Source organism: Temnothorax americanus, unplaced genomic scaffold (assembly GCF_048541705.1).
Source record: "Temnothorax americanus isolate GAGA-0224 unplaced genomic scaffold, ASM4854170v1 Scaffold23, whole genome shotgun sequence".
Classification (NCBI taxonomy): Eukaryota; Metazoa; Arthropoda; class Insecta; order Hymenoptera; family Formicidae; genus Temnothorax; species Temnothorax americanus.
In genome coordinates this window covers 676534-701644 of record NW_027509371.1, presented here as the reverse complement: position 1 = coordinate 701644, position 25111 = coordinate 676534, and the positions used below count along the sequence as shown (strand labels likewise).

General features: G+C 38.6%; 1 protein-coding gene across 1 annotated transcript in view; it reads right to left on the bottom strand.

The window, feature by feature from the left end:
- Positions 1-335: 335 nt before the first annotated feature.
- Positions 336-25111, bottom strand: part of LOC143898290 (CCR4-NOT transcription complex subunit 6-like) — a 379988-nt gene continuing 355212 nt past the window's right edge. Inside the window, exon 4 of the mRNA XM_077407671.1 lies at positions 336-358. Coding sequence (XP_077263797.1) covers positions 351-358 — 8 coding nt within the window. The 3' untranslated portion in view covers positions 336-350. The remainder of the gene's footprint in view (positions 359-25111) is intronic.

The following is a 25111-nucleotide window of genomic DNA, read 5'->3' as shown; positions in this document are numbered from 1 at the left end:
AATGGGGTCACACGAAAATATGAAAAAGAGAAATAGAAGATGTACAAAAATCTATTCTTCGATCAATTTTTAAGTTGGCATTTCCTCAGCGAAAGATCTCTCCGAGTCACGATCGAAAACAGACGGTCGTTTTGCGCATTAAACTTTAGACATGAAAATAAACGACGTTGATCTTGGTTCAATTTCTCGAAGTTAACTTTATTTCAACAAATTTTTAATCTGTGGCTTGACTTCTGAGATACTTGATTAAAATCATTTAAAAGTAAAAAAAAAGTCGCGGAAGAAGGTGTGGCGTTCAATCAGATTCCCATTACATCACGTATGTATTGTTCACGCTTTTACAGCACGCATTATATATCTATAAAGAAAAGAAAGAGAGATTAGCAATTAAAGAGCTGTAACATCCGTCTCAGCAATTTAACCTTGTCTTCATGTCTAACGTAACCTATTGGGTGAATTACCCTACATCGAGCGAGTATTAAAACCCATTTGATCTAACAGATTGAATGAGAGAGAGAAAAAGAAAAAGAGAGAGAAAGAGAGAGAGGAGGAGGGAAGGGGTTTCGTTGGTATGCTAGATCTCGACCGATCTTACGCCGTCTCTCCAACAGCTTGGTGTACTGAGGTGGTGCCTGTTGAGGCCCGAGCGAGCGCGTTTCGAGGCGAACGGAATACCTACAATAAAGCCAACAATGCGCCTGCTTTGCCCGCTCGCTTTGCGGCACAGCACGCCGCGGAACTGTTCGAAATAGACCAACAGGCTTTAATAATAGCGCGCGCGCGCTGCGAAGGAAGAGAGATCGAACGCCGCTGGATGGATGAGTCGATTTAAAACACGTCAGACTCTTTGGCGCCATTAAATCCCTCTTTACCAACATGGAGATGTCAGAGAGGAGGCTATCAAATCGATTATCTCTGGACTTAGAGCCGGCTAATACCTAAGTGCAACGCGGTAAGTTAATAGCTCTTTTTAAAGATCCCTCTTTCCTTTTCTTTTAAACCGGAAAAAACTTTCATTTTAAACGTCGTGCGCGCGATACGTTTCTGTTAAACACCAGGTTCTTGCTGTTTCGCAAAAATTACTTGCTTTTCGTAAAAAATACTTTTTTTTATACAACACAACGCAATGTTTCATATACAATAATTTGAATTAACGCCGTAAGTTGCAAAAGTAGATTCGCAACGCAATTTCCGGAAAATATCGTAAAAAGGGCAGCGCGACGAAGTCCCTCGAATTAATGCAAAAACGAACGAATGCACGCTACACTATCCACAGAAGTCACCAACTTTAACCGACCGGTCGTTTTTGCGTTATGCGTTTTGCCTGGGGTTCGATGCAAATCAGCCGTTCCCCCGACAAACCGACGAATCCGTGGAACGACGTCGAAATGCTATTGAACGAACAGCGACTTTAAGTAGGTGGAGGTTGTTATTGGCAAGGTCGGGCAAATCGTTTCGCGGAACGTTTAAAGGTTCTTTAAACTTCCGACCTACGCGGTGATGGCTCTACGTGACCGGCATGTTTAATTCTGCCATTCCACCCTCTCCTCGGACGCTGTCCGCCGCCGTTTGCCGCTAAACGTCGCGAGTAAGATAAGTGCATGTCGGACGACGACATCAGTTCGCTTTCAACGCTACGCGACGCGAGTTTCGCAACCGAGCTACCATAGGCTACGAAATCGCCGGCGGTTTCACCGCCGTTTCGTCTACGTGATGTTTACACGGCGTCTCTCTCGCGCGGACTGCAAAGTACCCGCATTATATAAAAGACACCCCGACTATTGTATCTATTGCATCTTTTCTTATTTGACAAACACAAAAAATGTTAACAATTAAGACTTTTTACTCGATTCGATTGGCTATCATCGTCATGACAAATCGACCGTTAATTTTGGTCAGATTAATCATAAAGACCTTGGTCCTTCTAAATTGATGTAATTTTGAAGCTTACATATAAGCATCGCCGTATTTAAATAATTTACTGCACAAAAAATGTTGTTTCTAACTCTCTAAATCTGAATCAGTGATTATTCACTGATTCAGATTTAGAGAGAATATTTTTGAATGTTAATATAACGTGCACACACAGCGAGACCACGGTCTATACAGATCGCGCAAGTAACACGCAGAGAGGATCAAACGCGATACTCAACAAAGAAATAGCTGTATCGGGGATTCGGGATTGGCAACATCGCGATTTTAATCTGTTCATTAACGTAATCCGCGCATTTCTCTTTTGCGCGAATCGCACGCGTGCGGTGATTAGCGTGATTAAAGGGGAAAAACGCGATCCTGGGTGATACGGAACGTGCGCGCCAAAGGGGGAGCTTAAAATTGTTGTAATTGCAAAAAATTCCGTCATCGCGGACGTGAGCTTTGTGGACGTGGAACCGTCGCGAATATTCTCTTTTAATTTATCGAACATTGCTTAACTCCGTTTCCAGCTGCACCCGCGATGAATTTACGTTCATTTTTGTTCGTATAACTACACAACGGTATTACGTTCTCTTGTTAATAAAGATATATTATATAAAAAATATAAAAAAAGAGCAAAATTCACTCTTCATGTTCTACAATAATATTGAAAAATATCTCTCTCGTGTATGCAAATTTGAATGAATCATATCTTTATTTGGACTCTTTTAATGTCAAAACCAAATTGAAACGTCATTTCTCCGGCATACCTCCATTTGAAAATGAAACGTAATGTAATAAGATAGACTCGAAAACAAACTCCTAATTTATTATTTAAAAAAAATAAAAGATATGAATTTTATCTTTCTCTAATATTTTATTTCACCTATTTTTTTACAAGTCGAAAACACGTAGTCCGCAACACGGATCAAAATTACTGGCGATCTCCGCATGCAAGCTAAAATGAGTTCTACATATTCGCCACTCGCGCACGTGTTCTTGCTCGTTTAATCGCTTTTTATACATATCTATTTTCGCGCGGCTCGTGCGATGACACGGACGAATCTTCTGGGAATATTATATAGAACGAGATCGAGAAGCGCGGCGATAATTACGTGCGCGATTACAGCGCGGCCGGGACGTGCCGTAAAGTTATTTTCGCGCGCGTGCAAATGTGTCTCGCAGGAAATGCGAATATGTCGACGTGAATAAAACGCGGATTGCGTTTTAAATAACACTGCGGCTCTCCGAGCGTTACTACACGTGGCAATTTATAAAAAGTGCATTCGCGTACTCTATTGTTCTTGTTGTAAGATTAATATTTAGCACATAAAATGTAAATTTCAAAAACTAGACACTATACAGACGCGCGCTTCGCGCGCGCTATTATGGTTTGTTATAGCAAATTCTAAATTCAAAAAATTGCTTTAATCCTAAAACATATAATGGAAAACTAAGATGAAAAACTAAGTAGAAATGTCATGCATTTTTTTTAGCAGTTACTGGACAGTTTATTAACTTCTGTCTAATAACTGAGAAGTAAAATTACTTGGGATTCCAATCAAGATGTAACGCTTTTCCGTCAGTTACTGCGCACAAAAGATGCGCAAAATCTGAACTCATTTACTGAACAATAACAGGACAGCTAATAAATGAACAATTCAATTGATTAATAAGCAAACCTAATACTGATCAAGAAATGGACAGTTTTGCCTTAATAATTATTTATTGCTAAATGTAAAATTTTGAGGTTAATGAGAGTCATAATGCAGGAAATCTTTCATGCGTAATATATATTATACTAAAAGTAGCGGTATAATATAATACATATTATATATACCGAAGATGTTTTGCAGTATGACACTCTCATTGGCCTTATTTTTATATTCGGATTGCATATATCATGAACACCTTTACATTTTTCTTAAAAAATTTCATTTTTAAAGATTAGTTTTATATATAAGTTTTACTTTTTATATCATTAATATTATTATTATCAAAATATTTTGCTCACCTCCAATCATAGCCTTATTACTTGTCATTTCTGATACTGAATAAAACTCTATATCAAGTTCTTGTCCATTTTCTACGCAGTATTGTTACACTAATGAGAATGCAGTAATACTAGACAGTAACTGGAAGGATATCTAGGAAAACTGCATACATTTCTACCAAGGATTCCCAGTATTTCCAGTATACTTAATATATATATATATATATATATATATATATATAATATGTTAAAATGTATTTACAAAACAGTAAATACATTTATTAAAGAAATACATTGATTAAAAGATAAAAAAATGGAAATAACAAAAATAAAATAGAAAAAAAAGATGACGTGACAATCTGACGCCTCTGCTCGAGATGGGTTTCGCTGACATGTAACAATGTAACAACGTCGCAAATATTGAAAGTCGCGCACTACAAATAAAGTGTAAACCCATGTGGGATCGCAATCCGTAACGCATGATGTGCAACAATCAAACGAGGATTTATTTCCAGCCCGTTCTCCGAGTGTGGAGCAAAGTAAAAAAAAAAAAGAAAAACTGTCGAGAGAAAAGAAAACGGCAGGAACAAGGTGCGCGGTTGAGCTCCGTGTAGAACTGATATAGCTGATAACCGAAAGAAGCAAAAAGGAGCCGTGGAGAACGCCCGTCTAGCGGGAGAGATCGAGAAATAGAGAAAGAGAAGGCGCGGTAGGAAGGTCTCTCGCCGGACTCTCGTAATCTCAGCGCAGTAAATCTCGCGCGGAAGACACCGGGGGTATAACACTCGCTCGCGCGCGCAAGTCGCCGTGCATTTATTACGCCCAACAACGCAACAATGTAAAGTAATTAGGGACATTATGCATACGTAACACGTACGAGTTATCTCGCGATCCGAGAGCGTGAGTGAGGTGCGGCGAAACAAAGAGAGAAAGCGATAGAGAAAAACACCGAAGAGGGAGAAGGAGAGAGTAGAAGAGTGGGTAGAGGAGAGAAAGGAAGAGAGGGAAAGAAAGAGAAACGAAGATAGGTAAGGCCGCTTATCAGGCAGCTACCTATCACGAGCGATACATTTTCCTAGATCGACTATCGGCTCCGACTACATCCCTCTTCGATGTAGTTCACCGCGCGCTACCATACGCGAGCTAACTTCGCTAACGACCGTGATCAAAGCGCCTCCTTCACTGGTGGTGTAGCTCGCTGGTATACTTCAGCGAGCACATACCCGCGATAAACTTCGACCACGATCGCGTTGGCGAAAGATCGTGAAGAAGCCGTGGAGAGCAGGTGGGAGGTGAGATTTATGCCCCTTCCTAGAGAATTCCGCTAATAATAGGTAGACAGATGGGCGGACGCGGTTCGTTATACGGTATGCGACAGATCCCCCGAGATCTCATACAACAATTTGCGAAAGTTGATAAATGCGGAGCGTGTTAACGACGGTGGACGAATCACGTTGGAACGATAATTGAAAGATAGAACGATGTACGTTGTCCCGATGCAAAGTAGCGGTAGTAAATGAGAAGATAAAGCGATATAGTTTAATTCGGCATAATGAATGGCCCGTGATTACAGATAATCGATCTTTCTCCACCCCGGACTTTCGAGATCGTGTGGATTTAAGTTAATTACGCGATTGGCACGAAATACACACGTGAAGACAGAACGATTAATCTCTCGCTACCATTACGCCGCGTTCATTATTATCATTATTACGGTTATTAGGTTATTACACAGACTTTCCTCTCCCCTCGGCCCCCCGAATCAATACGAATTTGCATTTGATGTTACCCGCGAGACATAACGGACGCGAGGCTGCGCGTTTAAAGCATGATTGATTTCGTAAGTAATAATAATAATTCAATTCAGAGTTTTTTGATGCGGTCAATCGTTTCGTAAATTACGGTGCTTCGTAGCTAAGTCGCATACAAGGTGTCGCAAAATCGTGTACTTCCTTAAACCGCAGGTATTGAAAACTTAATTAAATATATAGTAATTACAACACTAAATTTATCATGGGAACAAATAAAAATAAAAAAAGTAATATAAAATTGCAACATTATTTACTAATAATTATTATTACTTACGGTTCTTAATAACTGTCGTTAACATTAGTTATTAATTATTATTTTCAAATACTGTCTTGCGGTAAAAAATGTCTATTTTTTAATGGCAAAATTTCATCATATTTAATATTTTCCGGAGCAAGACCAACTTTGGATTCAGTGAAGAATCCGGCGCGCGATTTCCGGGACATCCTCTAGAGCGCGTCGTTCGATCGTTCGACGTCGCCGTCCACTTACATTAACGGTACAGCGCACGTCAGAAAACACGTACAATTACAAGCCGTCGCTCGGTTGCCCCAACCGATGCTTTCGCGCCCACGCTCTTACCACCGTGTCGACTTAACGACGTTCACTCCATTCCATGTGCTATATCGACGAAGCATAAAAGTATACGTCGAAAACGACAATGCCACCGTTCGTTACGCGGCGCGAAGAGGAAAAAAAGAAACCAAAGGAGGGCAAGAGCCGACTGTATTAGCGTTCCGTTGCTAAACGCCGCCGGAACCGTTGCAACGTCCGTGTTCCGTATAAGAATGTGCATCGAGCTGCACCAATTAAACAACCGTATTGACGTACCGGCAATTGATTATCTCGGCTAATTTCAGCGTGCTATATTTCACGGCGGTGAACGAAGATTGATTTTGGTTTTAATCTTACTTTCTGTTCGATATATATCTATATTTAATTTAATATTTTCTCTTTACATTTATATCTGTCCCCATTCCAAAAATGCTTAATGGAAAATCCTCGCGACACGCTGGATACAACATGCTACAAAACATCTTCTCTCTCACGACCAGATACGTTACTCTTTTCAAGCAATCGTACACGTATACATATACGCGGAGACTTTAATATCGCGATAATTTACGATGTAAAAATCGCCGCACGTGCAATTTATACATACCATAAATTATCATACTCTCCGTAATAAGCGGAAAAATATTTTCCAATGGGTTTACACACCGAGCGCATAAAGCTACTCCTCTCTCCGTGCCTAGCTACGCGGAGCGCGCGCAATCTCTTTGGAGCTGTGGGATACGGCGCATGCTGCAAACATCTTTATTCACGGCTAAATATGTTACTACGTGTGCCTACCCGGAGAGGCTCCAATATCGCGTCCCTAACGACACCATCCATTCCCTGTGGCAGATCCATGCCCGGCAGCCCCGGCACGGTTGCGAGTTGCGAGCCGCGGCGTGAGGAGAGCGGGGAACGCGGGGGAAAAGCTTGCCCCTCGTGTGCATTCGCGCGCGCGATTCCGAAACGGCGGAAAGCGGTCGTCGCATGACTCACCGGCATTCTCCGGCCCCGGCCCGTAAGAAACGCGCGACGCGCTTTGATACGCACAATAAGTACACGTGACCCTCGTACGCGTCGTAAGCGAGCGTTCTGCAAAAGCATACTTCGCGTGCGCGAGGGAACGCAAGGCTGTTCCAATAATACCGTAAAGCTCCTCTCCATCGCGCCCTTCGCCGCGGGAGCGAGGAGACATCCGCGCCGGTTTGGTTTCGCCGCACATATAAGTATGGAACTCGGCATATTCCGAATCACCGTACGTATACCCACACACATATACACGTGCATGATTGCACGTATGACAGAATGACGTTGTCGAGTTATGCCACTCGCCAGTAATGATGTTCCTCTCTTTTGCGCGGAATTTCTCTACAAATTTCGCGTGAATGTCATTTGCGTACCTCCCGCGCTATATTCTTTATATAATTCTGTACCCTTTATAATTTTTTATCGCACGGAGCTCGTGTCTTTAGCGTGGATGTCCCAAATTTTTTTTATTTCATTTAATCTCATTTTCCAGTTCCAGAAGAGATGTTTCAGTTTTTATCAGTTTTTTCACTTATTCCAGCAATTTGTGTTACTTTCACGTATCTTGCACCTTCAACTTTTAGTTATCAAGTAAAAAAATATTTTTGATATTTCAGTCTTTCTATCAATGTTAAAAAATTCTATTACAAAATTAAATAAATCTAATGTAACATTTATACAATGTTTACGCAATTATACTAAAAGTGATAGAATAACACAGTATAAACCATACATTTATTCATCTGATTTATATCTTGAAATTGAATAATTCCGGGCTTTTCCGAATTTTCTTTTCTCTCAAATCTCATTAAAAAGATGTAAGGGTTTTTAGTTGCAAGTACATACAGAATCGTCAAGTTATGAATAATTATACGTCTAAATCTTAGCTCGATTACGCTCGCGTCAAGAGTGCAACGTGAGTGCATCTGGCTTTCATTCCGACGCGGATTAGAAAAGCGGAGTAGAAAAGGTAGAGTACGTCGCGTTCGTTGTTGTTGCTTAATGGGCAAAGTAGTATATTTCTTCTCCGGCGCAGTGGCCGGCGTGGCATCTCCGTGCACGAACGCAGCGGAACAAACGCAACATCGCTGCATTGCGCTGCAGCCAGGAACGAGCGCTCTCGTGATTTCGTACTCTCTCTTTCTCTCGCTGGTATATGTTTATGCATGATACCAGGGAAGATGCAGTCATATGCCAGGGCGCGACAAACGTAAAACCCGCTTTACACGCCGCGCTCTTGGTAATCGGAATAATATTAAAAGATTATAGTCAAAAAAGATCATAAATTTAATCATCAAAGGAAACCGCGAGGCTAAAACAAATAGAATCGGATAACAATTTTTATGAATGATAAAATCCTCTAATACTGCAATGTGCACAAATTGGCATTAAAAAAAAAAAGCGGTGAAACCCGATGAAACTGCATTAAACTATAATCGGCGCTCCAAAAACAAAGATCCGTTCATCCGATATTATACATTCGAATGATTCATGGCACTCGGCGGGGATCATCAAGAGTGAAGCATCGCGTGGATTCGCTTTATAACTCTCTCGCGTGTAAGCTCTCTGTCATAGAGTCGGCGTATTTCTGCCGTGAAACGCGATACTGTGCCCGCCCGTAGCATTGAAGCTACGGGGGCAGGCGGATAGTGAGAGGGGGGGGAGCGAAGGGAAAAGGTAGGAGAGGCCAGACCGTCCAGAATTTCCATGCAGCGAGTGAGCGGAGGCCGCACGCGATGCTGGCTATGAATGAAATCAAGAATCTGGGCGCGATGCAAGCCAGACCGTGCGATGTGCACGGTCCCGCATTAGTGTGCGCTCGTGGAAACGAAATGCAACTATGTTACGTTACAGTGTAACAGGCGGACTGATTATTAGTTAACGCGAGAAACAGAAACCCCCGGAAATGGAGAACTTTCCGTTCTATTTCCCCGAATTTCTCGTAGAAGTATAGGAATGAATTAATACATTCCGTACGTAATTAAACCGTTATTACTCGCGCGGAGAGAGCGCGTCTCAACCCTCAGTTCGCCGACATTTGGATAAATGTGCTTACATTACGTAGGAATTTTGTATTATTGTATGGAAACTGCTTTACAATATTTAACGCAAACACCTTCCGCATTTATATTCCTATCTAAATGTATGTGGGGGGTATTATTATAAACCGCGCGTTATATTTAAATGTAAAATAACAAAAAGAACAATGGGAGAAAATATATTCCATTGGAGAGCGGAATAATAGTAGCGAAGTTAAATACGTTGTTTATAATGAATAAAATTGCGAATGTATAAATCAAATTTTACATAACGTAGAAGGAATTTTCCACGATCGAATGTGACGAATCGAGTAGCTCGAGCGAGACTCCAAAAATGACACTTGCACCAGCAATAGAGAGAGAGAGAGAGAGAGAGAGAGAGGGGGGGGGAGAGGCAAGGGAGGAAGAGGAGAAAAAGAAGGAAGGGAATATAGGGGGACGAGACGAGTTTGTTAAACTTCACCGTTTCGTAATGAAGCCTCGGAGCAAGATGATTCATTCCCTCGATCTTAGCAGCGTAATTAATCGGTTCACTGCGGCAAAGTCAATCAACTGCAGTCGGCGAAGATAATTAACGACCGTGGAATCGATCCGCGAGATCAAAGCGGGACGGGCTGGAAAAGACTCCATCAAACGCACGAATAATAATAATACCTAAACGCGCCTCACGTGACGTCGACCTATCATAAAGCCGTCGGCCTATCATAAAGATCGATTACTTTACCCTCGCCGACTTTTTCCTCGATTTTGAAATGACGGTGTGATTCCGAGGCTGCATGAAGAACTTGAGAAATGATTAAGAAATGATAAATGATGTTAATTTCTAGAGAGCGATATCTGGTCGATAATGCTTTCGTTAAATTTCTGTTTATTTTTGAACAAATAAAAAAAGATATGATTAAATTTTCACGAAAAAACAATTCTGCACTTTTTTTAATTACTTAACCAAAATATAGTTAAACATACATTTCAATACTTTCCAAATGTGTGCTTTAGAATAATAATAAATTTATAATATGTAATTGTAAATAAAATAGCAGAGTACTTTTTATAAATTTATTACGATGTTAATTATATACGAGAGTCATATCGTAATAAATGTTAATTAACACTCATGTTATAAAACAAGTTCATTTGGTATTTTTAATTAATAAAATTTATCAAATGATGTCATAACATCAATAATATCTTCAACCAGATATCTTTTTTAAGAATTAATTCTTTATTTCTTGCATTTATCGTCAATTTCTACGAAGAACACGTGTAAACGATATAACAAGCGCGGTACGCTCGTTATCGCGAGTAGCAGCGAATGGCAATCGGATTGAAATTCCAACACAGGGCGCATCGAAGACGTAACAGTTTAATTACGCCGGATTTCCAGTCCTATTCCAAATATAGACCGGAGTAACGGGTACACCGGCCGATGTGTGCAGGTACAACGTACAACGCATTCGAAAATGCATAAAAAACCGGTTCGCGCTAATGCCAGAAATTAATTCAACTATGCCCGCTCTAATTAACAACACTCGTCGGAGCTTTAACTCTAAATACGGAAATTACGTGGCGAGAGTGGAGCAACGGTAAAAATACCGGAGCTGCGAAAAAAGAACGGTTCGAAATAATATATCGAAACGTGCAAATTACGTGCGCAAGAGTTACGCTGATGTTATAGATATTCATTATTATAATGTCATGACGACAATTATTTTATGCAATTAACATATACGATGTCTTATATAAATTTGTAAATGTAGCCCATACAATTTTATTAACGTATTTTAAAATATTGATATTAGGTATACAAAACATTATAAAACAATTAAAAAATGTATATAAATAAAATCAATGTGATATATAATAAGTATAGTCGCGCGAGTATTTTTCTTCCGACATTCCTGTACATTTCACGATTCACGGTATCTCAAGTAAAGCTTTTAACGCGCCGCTTAACGCCATCGAGACCTTCCATCCCGATTGCGCGGCTCGCGACGGTATAATTGGATTTGCAGACGCGTAACGAGCCGCGCGTGGACCTCGTCGGGCCCGTTAGAAGGCACGTTACGGCTCTGTTTAACGTCGTTGCACCGTGCCGATCTGCACGCGTGTCGTCCGCATCGGCGCGGCGCGGCGCGGCGCGGCGCGGGCGCGCGAGCGAGCGAGCGAGTAGCGGCTGCATAGTCGTGCTGCTGTTACGTGGCCCGTTTACACGTGTCACTCGTATCGCATCACACGTCATTACCTTTCCAACCTGCAACGCGTCGCGCCACTTCGTTATCTACGGTTCAACAAACTTCGAATCGCCGCACCTGCCCCGACGCTAATGGCTTTCGGCGCCGCAACCGTTAAAACCTGCAACGCGCAACAACAATCCTCATCGCTATCGTAAAATCCTGCGTCTTCTATCCCGCTTTCTTTACCGCGTTTTGCCATTACATCTGTATAATCGTGTCTTCCTTTCATAATTTAATATATCATATATCATCCAATATCACCTCCCTTTCTGACTATAATTATTGTCAAATGTTTAAAGATATACATACATGGAGATTGTGTATATGCAGTTACTATATTTATTCTGCACGAGGTTTAAAATCGGCCCGAAAACTTTTTATCGGAATTTTCTAAATATGAACAAAGATAAAAAAAAGATCTGAACAATTCCTGACTTTTTATTTATGACACTCTTTTTTTTTACTTCCATTCGCACAATCGACTGATAAATTTCGCACACAAGAAGATTGAAATGGCGTGTAGATTGCACAATTGGAAGAACTCGAAGGAGCTGGTAAATGTCCGACGGGAACAATGAGAAATCTCGAGATGTTAATGAATTTCCGATTGCGACTTGTTCCGTCGATGTATTCAATGGGCCGCGAGTTTTATCGACTTTCGCGACTCTCGCAGGACGGATATTGATACCAGCGGAAAGACAGAGAGCGCCCACAATAAGAACTTTATAATAGCTCTCTCGATAGATCTTCATCGTCCATTGTTAGCTCTCGGAGTATCGGTTGCCTTGCTTGCACGAGAAGTCATCATACAATACACGAGGATCCTTCGAATTATCTCTTTTCACATCGATGTGAAGAGAGACAGTCTCTTTATTAAAGGATCGTGACCGATCCTCGATCCCCGAATGATCAAGCGCAGTATTTTTGGGATGAAAGAAAATCTCTCTTATGACGTATATGGCGTATATAGGGCATAAGATCAAATATCTTGTATTTTCCAAATAAAATAAAAGAAAATTTCTGCAAGCTTTACAACGAATTATACACATACATATACAAGTGCAGAAGATAAATCTGTGAACTTTGCGATCTAAAGTAAATCTTACGATATTTACGACGTTTGAAAAATGTTTGTAATATGAAAAAGATATTACATTTGAGCACTGCAAAATTTCAAATAATGCCTAGATAAGTATTAAGATTATTCTGAAGATAACAAGCAAAATTCGATGTGTCACGCAATAAAGAATTAACATATTATAGGTTTCATTTATTAATATGATAAAATTAAAAGCTATAATAGGTACAAAATCAGAAAATTATGAGTGTATCCTCTTATCGTGCTTCATTTTCTGAATCTATACAAATCTGATAATGTATATATGTCACGGTAAAAGCGTGAAATCGGTAAATGTATACACTTACTAATCAATGTATACATTTACTAAATTTTATGTTTCAACATTATATCTTTTAATATATAAGCAATATCATTATTACACTGATAGATTGAGTTGGGTTAAATCAGTTTTTTGAGGGGGTGGAGGGTGCAGTCCCCACTACATTCATACTTATAAATTAGAGCTCTTGTAAGTGTTATGCATTTACTGAATTTCACGTTTTTACTGTGACATATATATTCATCAGAAAATGAGAAATCATAGTATAAATCAACGTATTCATACTGTTATGTGGATATCTCCGTGGGAAATTCATTTTACGAAACACAAAGTACACACTCTCCAAAAAGAAAATAATATCTACGATCATTAAGTAACCGAGGCGCATTAAGAGCACAACCTAGATTTTCCGCCGAACTCTTCCGAAAGAGCTGGGAAAGATCTCAAATGATGCGAGTCATCATCGCTATTGTTGCACAAAGATATCAACGAGAGAGAGAGAGAGAGAGAGAGAGAGAGAGAGAGAGAGAGAGAGAGAGATCGCGATGTAATACCCATCGAAAACGTATCATCGTTATGTCGAGTCGTTGTATGTGAAATGTCAGATTTCGAAAGTTTTTAGTTTCGCAAAACGCTACTGTAAAATAAGTTTCCGATAATCTATATTACACATTCTTACAACAAATTGACAAAATATAGCAATCTTTTTACAAAAATATCTCTAGTTTCTGTGAAATGTTTGCATCTTTTCAAATTACAGTGAGTTTATGAAAATGTAAAAAATTGGAAAAAATATTTTGAAAAATATTATTAAATGTTTTTATTGTACATATACATTTCATTTGTTTGAAAATCACGCAGACATATTAATTGTTGATATATAAAACTTAATGTTTTGTACGAACGTAACGATCCGATATCTGCCCCTTTCCGCATCTTGTCTTTCCTTCCCCTTATCCTTCCGTCCGCCGATAAGTCTCCGGAATAAGATTATCGAGGTGTAAGACTTAGAAAAAGAGCATAATGGTCCGACTATTCGAGCGAGCACGCGAATCGACAGGGTGAAGAGTAGGCTCATTGTCTACTCCGTGGGATCGGTGGGACACGCGTGTCCTTACTCGCGTCCTCGAGTGGAAGGAATCGCGATTATGTCTTTCTCCTCGTCGTCGATCGTGCATAACGACGGTCGGCGTCGTGCCAGCTCCCCATGAAACCCTCCTCTGCTGCATGAACGAGATAGAATCCATAATTGGATAATCGAACATCTTAATTACTCGTCGCGATGACGAACGGTTCAATCTCAAATGCTGTTGCTGTCATTCGTTTAATTGATCGGCCATATCGAACATTTCGATACAATTATATCGGAGCTACAATAGTTACCGAGTTGTAAGCAATTAAAGATGGTATCGTGTAGGTATAAAGTTTGCGTGTCTATACGTTTACACACATCCTGAGTTATATCAAATTTATTTCAACTAATTAATTATTATCGTGTATACTTTAACAAAGAATCGAAAAATAAAATTGTTTTAATTAAAATAGTATTTACGTTGTTCAATTCAGTTTTTATTTTATGAAAAATTTTTACGTTTTGAGAGGAATAAAATTGCGCGATTTCAATAAATTACAAAAATGAAATTAAACCGTCGGAAAAAACGTGACAATTCGTATTTGTTCTAGATTTATTTAAATCAACAATTCAGAATTTTACTCATCTCGGAATGTAAAAATTTTGAGACGAAATAATAAGAAATTATACAATTTTCATTTTCCACGTGATTGCGAGATAAAGATAAACTTTATTCTTTCAATTTATATTTCATAGTTCTTTTAACAATTAATCATTCAAATTTTCATATAAAAAAGAAAATTTAATAATTTGCGTGTAACATAAAATTTGATATTAGTAATCGTCAATATCAACTAAAATTAATATAGTACTGTCTTTATGTAAGAAAAAACCAAATGGCAAAATCAAATATAAAAATCTATATAACTTGTGCTGTGAAAATTAATATCTAACAAACAACAGATTAATGTGTATATATAAACGCAATTATGAACTACACATGAACTCTGCACGATATCGTCAATCAATTTTAACCGTTTATAATTCGAAAACTTTTGAGATCTCAATATTTTAATTAAGTTAAGACTTTTGATTCTATAACCTTCACGATATGCTATTAAGAGAAGACACTCTGCACGAAGGTGAGACATATTACGATTTTTTTAAATATAATAGTTAGACATAAACTAACATTTGGAATTTTCTAAGCTAATCTTAAATATTAAAAATCACAATAACTTGTCATATTTTCATTTCATTTAAATAAAACTCGATTCTTTTATCTCAATATATTATAATGAAAAAACCAGATCGAGAGTTTACTATTTCATAATGTTTAATCTTGATCTTTCAAGCTACGATCTTTCAATAGCACTAAAAGATATACGATCCATTCGATTGCAGGATTATCTATCTCATTGCATAATTTAAACGCGATGACTAGATGGGTTAGATATAGTAGTACCTTGTTCTGTCTTGATAAGCCACGTTAGTGGCGGTAGTCAATTAACAAGCCAGCTGAATATCTCGTATACGTCGACGCGGTACATCGATAATTTATCTATCGCGGTGCACTGTTTACACGAATGCGCACGCGGCGGATGTATTGCGCTCAATTATCTCCGCTTGATACAACAATGTTACAAATCAGTTCGTTAGACGCCATTAATCTCGGCGCCGGCGCGCGCGCGCGAGATTACTATGCGCATATACTTACCGCGGATATCACTGCTTTACATTCTCGTTAGCCGAAGGTGGGTTCTTAATAAGTGATTTACCGCAAAAGCCGGTTGGGGTTTAAACGTGACGATACGGACGGGCACGGGAAATTCTGCTCTGGAATTCTACCCTATTATCAAGTCTTTGTGATGTTAACAGTGTTAACACGGATTCGCGGTATAATGCCTAAACCACGTACGCCATGCTGTTTCTTATGCACACATTGTTATTGTCAAAATAGGTTCATTAGCCGCAAAGTAAATACCGAAACAAACATAAATTTTAGAGACGGTAAATTTTCGAGATATTTTCATAATAATCGTGTTTATTATAATTTCCTAATTATGTTGTTCAATTTGTGAGCACTAATTTGACTTATCACAAATCATTTTATTCATTTATTTAAATTCTATTATTATGAAAAATATATTGACTCTTTCGTCCAAGCTGCGCAAAATGTCGCTAAAAATTAATCACAATAATCAAACTTTATTAATACTAAAACGCGAGTTTGTTTTTAATAGAAACTGATGACAAATTCAATTATCATTTGCGTTGAAAGAGAAAGTTATCTCCTGAATATTCTGTTATCTTTGTAATGTTAACACGGATTCACGGAGTAATGCATACAGCGCTATGTTGTTTCTTATGCACGTTACACGCCATCGAGAGGCGTGCAGGTATTAGCCGCGGGATGAATATCGATGAGCACTCGAGTATATACACGCTGTCCCTAATTGAATCTAGTTCGAGCACACACTGATGAATTTACATAGATATATACGCTAAACCGACAAGACAGAATCAGACTTTCGATCCCGTTACAAGTGTATTATTTCTCGTAATCCTAAAAACAGCTTCTCAAAAGTACACGGATATATCGCACCCTGAGAAGAACACTGTCACAACTCAAAAATATACAATTTTCAGGCAAGAGAAAAAACAAATTTAATTGAATTTCTTTTAATTGTGATAACTGCAATTACGACATTTTGTTATATTAAAACTTATACTTTCCTGAAGAGGTCTGCTGTGATTCACTTGTCAATTCATTTTTAACATTGTTTATCCGAAAAACCATAACTGGTTTAAAAAAAAAACGGCGTTTCTATGCCCGTGCAACAGATTCCGCATATAGACTTGTGACACTATTAGCATGCATGCGTAAGGAACACCTTACTCATACTTTTGATGGCCTTAACTCAAAATCGAATTTTTTTAAGTTGTGACAGTATTCTTCTCGGAGTGCGATATGTGTTGTTCTTCACAAATAAAAATAATACAAGATATTCATAAATATCTTGTATTGAAAATAATACTCAAATATCGGTAAAGTTATATATTCTCAGATATAGCTATAAATAGATTGGTTTTATCTTTAGAATATTTCATGAGTTCTCTCTTAAGTTTTAAATTTTATTTAAAAAAAATTTAATAACCTTTCTCTTTTCCATATCCTTTTGCGATACTTAATTTATACCAACCACTGCATTGCAAATTGCATTTAAATAATAAATTAATAATAATCGCCATTCTCTCCCAGTTTCATGCGATTGAGATAATTTATTATTAATTTGTAATTAAAATACATTTTGCAGGAGTTCTATTATTTAATATTAATTAAGTATTGTGTGTGTGAGAGAGGAAGATTGTGGATAAAGGAGAAAAATAATTGTATTTTGTGAAATAATAATAATATTTTGAAGTAAAAAATTCCACAGAATAATCTGAAAATTGTCTCGTTTAAACAAAACTACCTTATTAATTTTATCGAGATGTCAATCTCGTTGTTTAGTAAAGACGTCTTAATACGATCTTGATGCGACCGGGAAAAGATGTATCACATAAAGATAATCACGATAGTACTTTCTGTCTCATCTTCCAACAATATTCTGACAAGGATCCGACCCTTATTGTCACGTGTATAGCGGCGGTTAAGTTGTTGTAACAGTTAATCAAGTCTCGCTTACACTATCGCGATAACGAGACACAGCCTGACCGCCCCCTCGCACTTCGGCTCTTCTCTGATGAATCATGGAGAACCACGAGGAACGCGCCAGAAACCATGATACTTGCTTATTCGGTATCGATATCGACGTCGATTGATTTGCCGCAATTGACATCCAAGCTCTAACTACGTGTCAAGGATAATTTTACCGCAGCACTCAATCTTTGAATTTGGGAATAAATTTAATTCATTTATGAAATTTTAGCGTAGGAGTTATAGTATTTAATTATTATCGACTCGTTAGCTCGCGTAAAAATACATGAGGCGGTCTCGCACTGCGCGTGTACTTGGCGCGAGACATTATATATCTCTTGATATATTTAAGTAAATAAATTGAGAAATACGCGATAAAAAAAACATGGGTAAGATGCATTACACGTATTTTTTGCCAAATTGTGAAATTAAAACAAGTTTAATATGGATTAAAAAATAAATCCTTGTAAGTTTTATTCGATGATTCCACTCATCACATGCACAAAGTTCGCACACACAAATTCTCTCTAGCCTCTGGCAAAAGATATGACCGACCCAAGACGACCAGCTGCGGAATCAGATTACTGTTTGGGCCGGAGGTCGGAGAAAGCAATTATCCCGCGATTAGCAAGCCCTCGAGCACGTCGCAGTTCTGCAGTTCTGACCGCCATTAGAGTAACTCTCGCGAAACTAACAAGTGCCTGTTGTTTCTGTTAGTGGGTCTAACAACGCAAAGCGAGCGGAGAAATCGACGGATAATTTGGCGAGGACAAAGTATCACGTTGCATTGGTTTAATTAATCAATACGATTCAGCAAAGGCTCCAAAAAACTCCGCAAAGACTTTAGATAAAGGATAAATGAATCGTATAACAAGCAAATACGCCAATTAAAACGCGTTCGATAATCGAATGACCAATCGTTGATGGGATCAACGTATAATTATGACAAAATAACGCCGCGCGCGGCGTAATCAATGAACACTCGCTAATAACACGGCAATGCGATTACGCGTCGCGTGTGATACCGATGCTCATTTATTCCGTCATTAATCGGGCGCGACACAAAATTGTGGCACAGTCATTATGAGCATGAGCTGATTACAAAGCGGCGGAAGGAAGCGCGGCGACGTTATAATAACACGCCGTGATTAAGAACCTGAACCTCACGCGCGCACACGTGTCAGATTCTCCTCATCTGAGTCTAGGCAGAATTAAATTAAAGCGAGAATTAACGATTACAATCAAGGCGCTTTAATCGTAGCCAATTATACGATGTAATTAACAATTAAAAACTTCAATCGCTTTGAATGCAATCGTTTGTTAATTTCCAATACTAATATGAAAATGAATTCTCTTATACCTTTGTGAAATGACGATTTCTACGATTCGTTCGCACCTTATTACAATTGAAGCGGAATTCATCGGTAGTAATAACGGATTTTTCATTTCACGTGAGATTCAAATTCCGACGCGCGAACCGTTCCGGAATCTTTACCTTCTACGTCGCGGATTCATTGCGATTCTTTAGAAATCTTCGTCATTTAATAACCGCCACCAAGAGAATCCATAGTAACGAACGGTATCTCTATTCATGACGCTCTGATTCAATTCCGGCAAGTTCGTTTGCAGAATATAAATAAGTTGCCCCAGCATTTTATCTTGCTTAATAAACAAGAACTCAACTCCGACAACATTGTATATAGCGTGCCTTACTAAGGAAATACTTCCAAGTCGGAGAATTAATAATAACTCAGATATCGAGAATACCCCCTCTCTCTCTCTCTCTCTCTCTCTCTCTCTCTCTCTCTCTCTCTCTCTCTCTCGCGCGCGCGCGCGCGCGCTTGTTCGAGGATCGTCATAACTATCGTTAATATCACTGATCACGATTTTCTATCAAAAGTTTAATAAAACAGAACGGTGTGGCGTGTTAAAGTTCAGTGATAGGAGAAAAGAGGCGCGGAAACTTCATGATACGATAACTTACCCGGGGGCCGGCCACATATAGGGGTGTGCATATATATATGTACATATATATTATATACTTTGGAGAACCGAGTAAAGAAAGCACCACGAAAGTTTTGGAAGAAGAACCGACCAGAAGGAAGAGAGAAAGGAAGGTAGCTTACCTGAAACAAACAAGAAAAACAGCGCGTTAAAAGTTCGCCCACACTCTCGATGAGATGAGTTTTAAGCGTCGTCGCTTGAAATAAGCGCGTCACGTATTTCCGATATTATTTCCGGAAAACCGCAACGACGGCGAATCGTCGATCGCAAGAAACAAAGTTACGGCGAAACGTGTAACTTTTTTTATCGCCTCTTTCTCCCTCTCCCTCTACCTATCTCTCCTAAAGCTCCGTATTCCTGTAACACACTTAAATAATCTGGATCTAAATTTTACTTATTTAAGATTCTGAGTTTTATTTTTATTCAACGCGTGAGATTTTCAAGTTACAGCGACTCTTATCTATCTTTCGCCCAATTTTTAATCTTAATGTTTTCTTATCTATAATATAGTTCATTCTTATAACTTATTGCTAGATGTATTTTAAATATCTATCTATATTTTACAATTGATATTTTTAAATCCACTTTTTATCAATTCGACATCAATATAAGATATGAGAATTAGGCACTTAGCGTTAATTGCGTGTTAAGCTCCAAGTTGAGAGCATCTCTCAGGTCGATGCCCTTATTGGTTGCAATGCCCGGTACAATGACGCCTGTGTTCCCGAAACTGGATCGTAAAGACTAAGCACTTGCTTGGACAGTTAGATTAATATCTGCCAGCGGCGCGTATATCGACGATACCCACGATCTTTGATCTTTATACAAAAAATCTTGATATACACGGTTGTATTTCATCGGTTAAGCAAAGGGTAAATACGCGAAAACATACAGCGGAGACACGACTTATTATTCTCCGCCTTTAAATTATACGTCGCTTAAGTAATTCCTCATGCCGCGCGAAAGCATAGTCTCGACATCGTCCACAAATAAATCAAATTTATTCTAGAAACATGCATGTTCCATACTGGAGTCTGTAAATATACATATCTGGTCTGTAAATTGTGTGATCTCTTTCTTTACAGAAAGAATTATACAAATATATAATCATTGATTTCGTTTGTTGATTTACAACATGCCAATATTTTTTAACAAATCGCATACCGAGGTCTTTGTGCTACGATTTTTCCTATTTTACTGTAACTAAACGTTTGAATTACTGCAACTTTTCCGTAAGTTTCATGCAACTTGACGCACGATGCTAATTATCGGACTAGATGCTTGTTAGAGGTAATGATCATGACATAATGCGCGTGGCGCGGCCTGCACCACATTCCGCGTGTTCGTTCCTAAGCGAGCTAAGGCGAACGGGAACATAACGGATCTGAATAATTAACTTCAGCGGGGTCTGGAGGAAACAATTACAAAATGTAACATCTAATTGGGAAGAGGTACGCGGGGGAAGAAGAGAAGAGGAAGTCACTACTAGCCTACATACGAGAAGAATGCAACGCGTGCATTCGCCTCGAGGTTTTGTTCTCGACGTAGTGGCGCCCGTTCGGTTTCACGGTCTGAAAAATCGCCCACTTTTATGACATTCGGACAAACTGACGGACGTGGGTGGGGACACAGATTCTTCCTGTTATCCTAGAGCGGAAGAGCACAGTCAAGAAGAAGATTTGGTTATCATCCCAATCATGTCGCAAGAAGAGATAACTCAGAGATAAACAAAAAAAAATAAATATTTTTACTCAAATCAAATTCTTATAAAGAATTATTTGTGATATTGATCAAAAGAAATATAATTTCATATAAATCTGATAATAAAAAATGTCTTAATTGTATCAATTTTCTAATACGCATATCTCTTTTTTAATCCTGTTAATTATTAAAAACATTGACTTTTTTCCTTTTATTAAATTAATTAATTTTACTGATAATTTAGATGTAAAAGTAAATATGAAGGCAATTCATATACGAATAGGTTTGATCGAGGCGCCATCAAAAAGATTGGCTCTGAATAAGATAGAAATTCTTCACTTCATCAATGCGTTGTAATGTACTCTGAACGCTAATCATAATAACGAGACGTGAAAAAATTGAATTAAATACAGGTCAAGTCAGAGAGAGAAAGAGAGAGGAGGCGAGGGAGGTCAGGTTAGTTGAGGGAGGATCGAGTGAAGAACGGAGAAAGGAGCAGAACAGAGCGAGAGGAGGACGATTACTCGGGCTCGTCTGTGTCTGAGGCGTTGATGGGTGTCTGGCGGGTCACTTCACCGTTGCAGGCCGGGCCAACGAAGCGGACTCTGCCCATGTGCCTTCAATCTTCGCATATATTTCACACGTCCTCGTAAAGCTCCGCTCGCTGAGGCGCCTTTTTTTAAACACACATCGATCGAAACTATTCGTAAATTGGGCCTATCTTATTTATTTTTAAAAAATCAATTAACTAGCTAGAAAATTTAAATTTATTATGTATAAAATATAATATAAATTTATTTTTTATGTATAAAGTATAATAAGAAATAAAAATGTAGGCGTGAGGCGTAACTCATGGTAAAAATCATTAATTTCTCCATTTCTACGCCTTGACAATAAAATACTACGATTCCTAATACTAACAACAATAATAGTAACAACGCAGTTAACGATGGCTGCCGGCGGGAAGAAACAAAGAACAATAAAGGATAGGAAAAGACATCCGAAAACAAAAGCGCAATCAGACTTCCCATTTGGACCGAAACAACCGTTAGCTTCTCGTCGTCGGGGGATGTCTTCGCCCCATTCTCTTTCCCCTTCCCTCCTTCCCTCACGAATCCACTCTGGAAACCAGGATTACCATTTATAGTAAACGCAAGAAACATCGGCTAACGAGATGCTTCTACTCTATTTCGACTATATCTCGCTCCTTACCGAAAATTTCCAGTCGTGAATTTCTCTCACTACTCTCCCCGCGGCTCTTATCCGATTTTCTCGAGCGATGCAACTGAATCGCTGCCGTCGCGTCGCGCCTTTTCCCGACACCTGTTGCTGGCGCATAAATCGCCAGTGAAAGGATACTTAGTCGGCGGATCGCGTTTACGCGACAGCGAAGATATTAGTGTGCACCGTCGGCATTCGAGTCTCTTTAGAAAAGTTTTTCATAAAGACCGTCAGCATCTGCGTAACTGCGTATGAAGCGTTCCACGAAGCGCGTCACACAAAAATATTCAATTAATCAAATATTAACATATGCACGCAAATGTAAATATATTTTAAAGATGTGTGTTAGTGTGATTAAATTGATTATCAATTTAATTATGTGACTGTGCTGTTCTCTAGCTTTGGTTGAGATTGTGTTTCAAATCCGAAAGTAATGGCGCTTTGCCAAAGCCTAGAATTACACACTGAGAAAAAAAATTTTTTAATTCCAAAAAATATTTAGTCCGATACAAATAACTAAACATGTTAGTTAATTAACTAAACATTAGTTGTTTCAATTTCAAGTTGCACTAAAAAAGGTATAGTGCATTCATGTCAACCTTTTTTAATCAAGAATTAATTAATTCAATGTTTAACTAATGTTTAATTAAACTAACTAAAATGTTTAGTTGCTCGTATCGGACTAAATATTTTTTGAGATTAACAAATTTTTTTTTCTCAGTGCACGTAAAATTCACGGGAATATAATATTATTAGGTAATCAACATCGAGTCCTGATCGTTCAACGGTGTTAATTTGATTAAATATATTTTGTTACGTATTGTACATTATACTAGAGACAAGAAGAGAAAGTATATCAAAATTGTCAAATAAAATACTGAAACTGTCAAATATCATAACATAAAGTAAATTGTCTCGCTTGCTTCGTAACATGAGTTCGCGTTAAGACACGTGTCATCGTAAATCGTGACAATTCTGTGCGACATCTACGTTACAACGTAGAATCATGTAAGCGGAAATCTGACCTTTTGTCCGGTTCGCAATGTGCTACATCAAAGAAAAGGGAAAATTGCCGATGCGTAGACGCATTGTTCCAATGTGAAATGTCGCTCAGCGAGGACGACAGTACATTCACGTTCTCCGACCTATTGTCTTCCAGTGAATGAGCAGGAATTTGATCTCTCTCTCTTTCTTTCTTTCTCTCTTTCTCTAAAAAGAAACAGCAAGAGTGCTGACGCACTATACTTTCTAAATACGAAAATTAAATTGTTATGTCGCAAATATAAATCCCTTTAGCAAATAGATCTTCCAAACTAATATATTAACATAGTAAAATAAGAAACTAATAATAAAAATAGACAAGTTTAGGTAGTGGATAACAAATAGTCCAATATATATAAATGGTTATAAACGATAATTTTAATATGAAGACGCGCCTTGAAGATAATAATAACAATGTCAGCCACCCTATAAATAATCGCGAAAAAGATATTATACGTAATAACGATTAAAGTTTAATGTGGGAACGAGCGGTTCACGACGCCGCGCCGGGTTAAAATCTACGGTACTGCTACTCGTAATAAAATCGAACGTGAGGTGAGGTCCTAAGGTTAGTATGGCGAGTCGGTAGGACGTTCCTATTAACTCGGCGATGGAAGTTACGACATGATATTGGCACTCGCCTCTCACACACGGATCCGTCTAATTGGCTAATCATATCTGCCGTCAAAGTTTATGTCAGCGGGCCTCGTTAGAAATTCGACCTACTTCGCCGTAGAAAGACGGTAGCAGATAACTGCGCGCATGCAGTCAAAGTTCACTCCGTACGAGACCGAAGATGCCGCGGCAAAATACACCGAATATCAAATTATCGCGCCGATAAGCAACGGTATGCCGAATTTTTTTAAATTCCACGATATGTTTATATCAATATTGTACGCCGCGTTGCGATCGCAAGCAACGATTAGCGCCTTAGGGTGCTTGTTAGCGTGCGCATACGGCGCACGCTTTATCTTGAAATTTAAGTTTTCCAGACACAAGCCATAAAGATAATAATAAAAAGAAAAATAATAAGGAAAAGAAATGAGACGCAGCGATGATTACAATTGAAATTGGAAATTAACGTGTGGAAAAGTATAAAGCATCAATACTCTTATCAATTTCCAATATTTAAAAGCTAATATCTACGAAAGATATTAACGCGGTATGCATTGATCAGTGGAAATAAGATATCATCAAAAAAGCTATCATCAAAATTCCGTTCATGTCTACTTTCGAGAGTAGCATTTGACAAAAATATCGAGTCGTTAATTAATCTTTCTACTTTCTACGAATGAAAGTCATCCTAGTGATGTACATCGTACTCGGATAAACAGTTACTTGTGGTCGTTTTCGAGGACACTCACTGTTCTCCTACAAAAATGCCGGAATAATTGCGCGATCG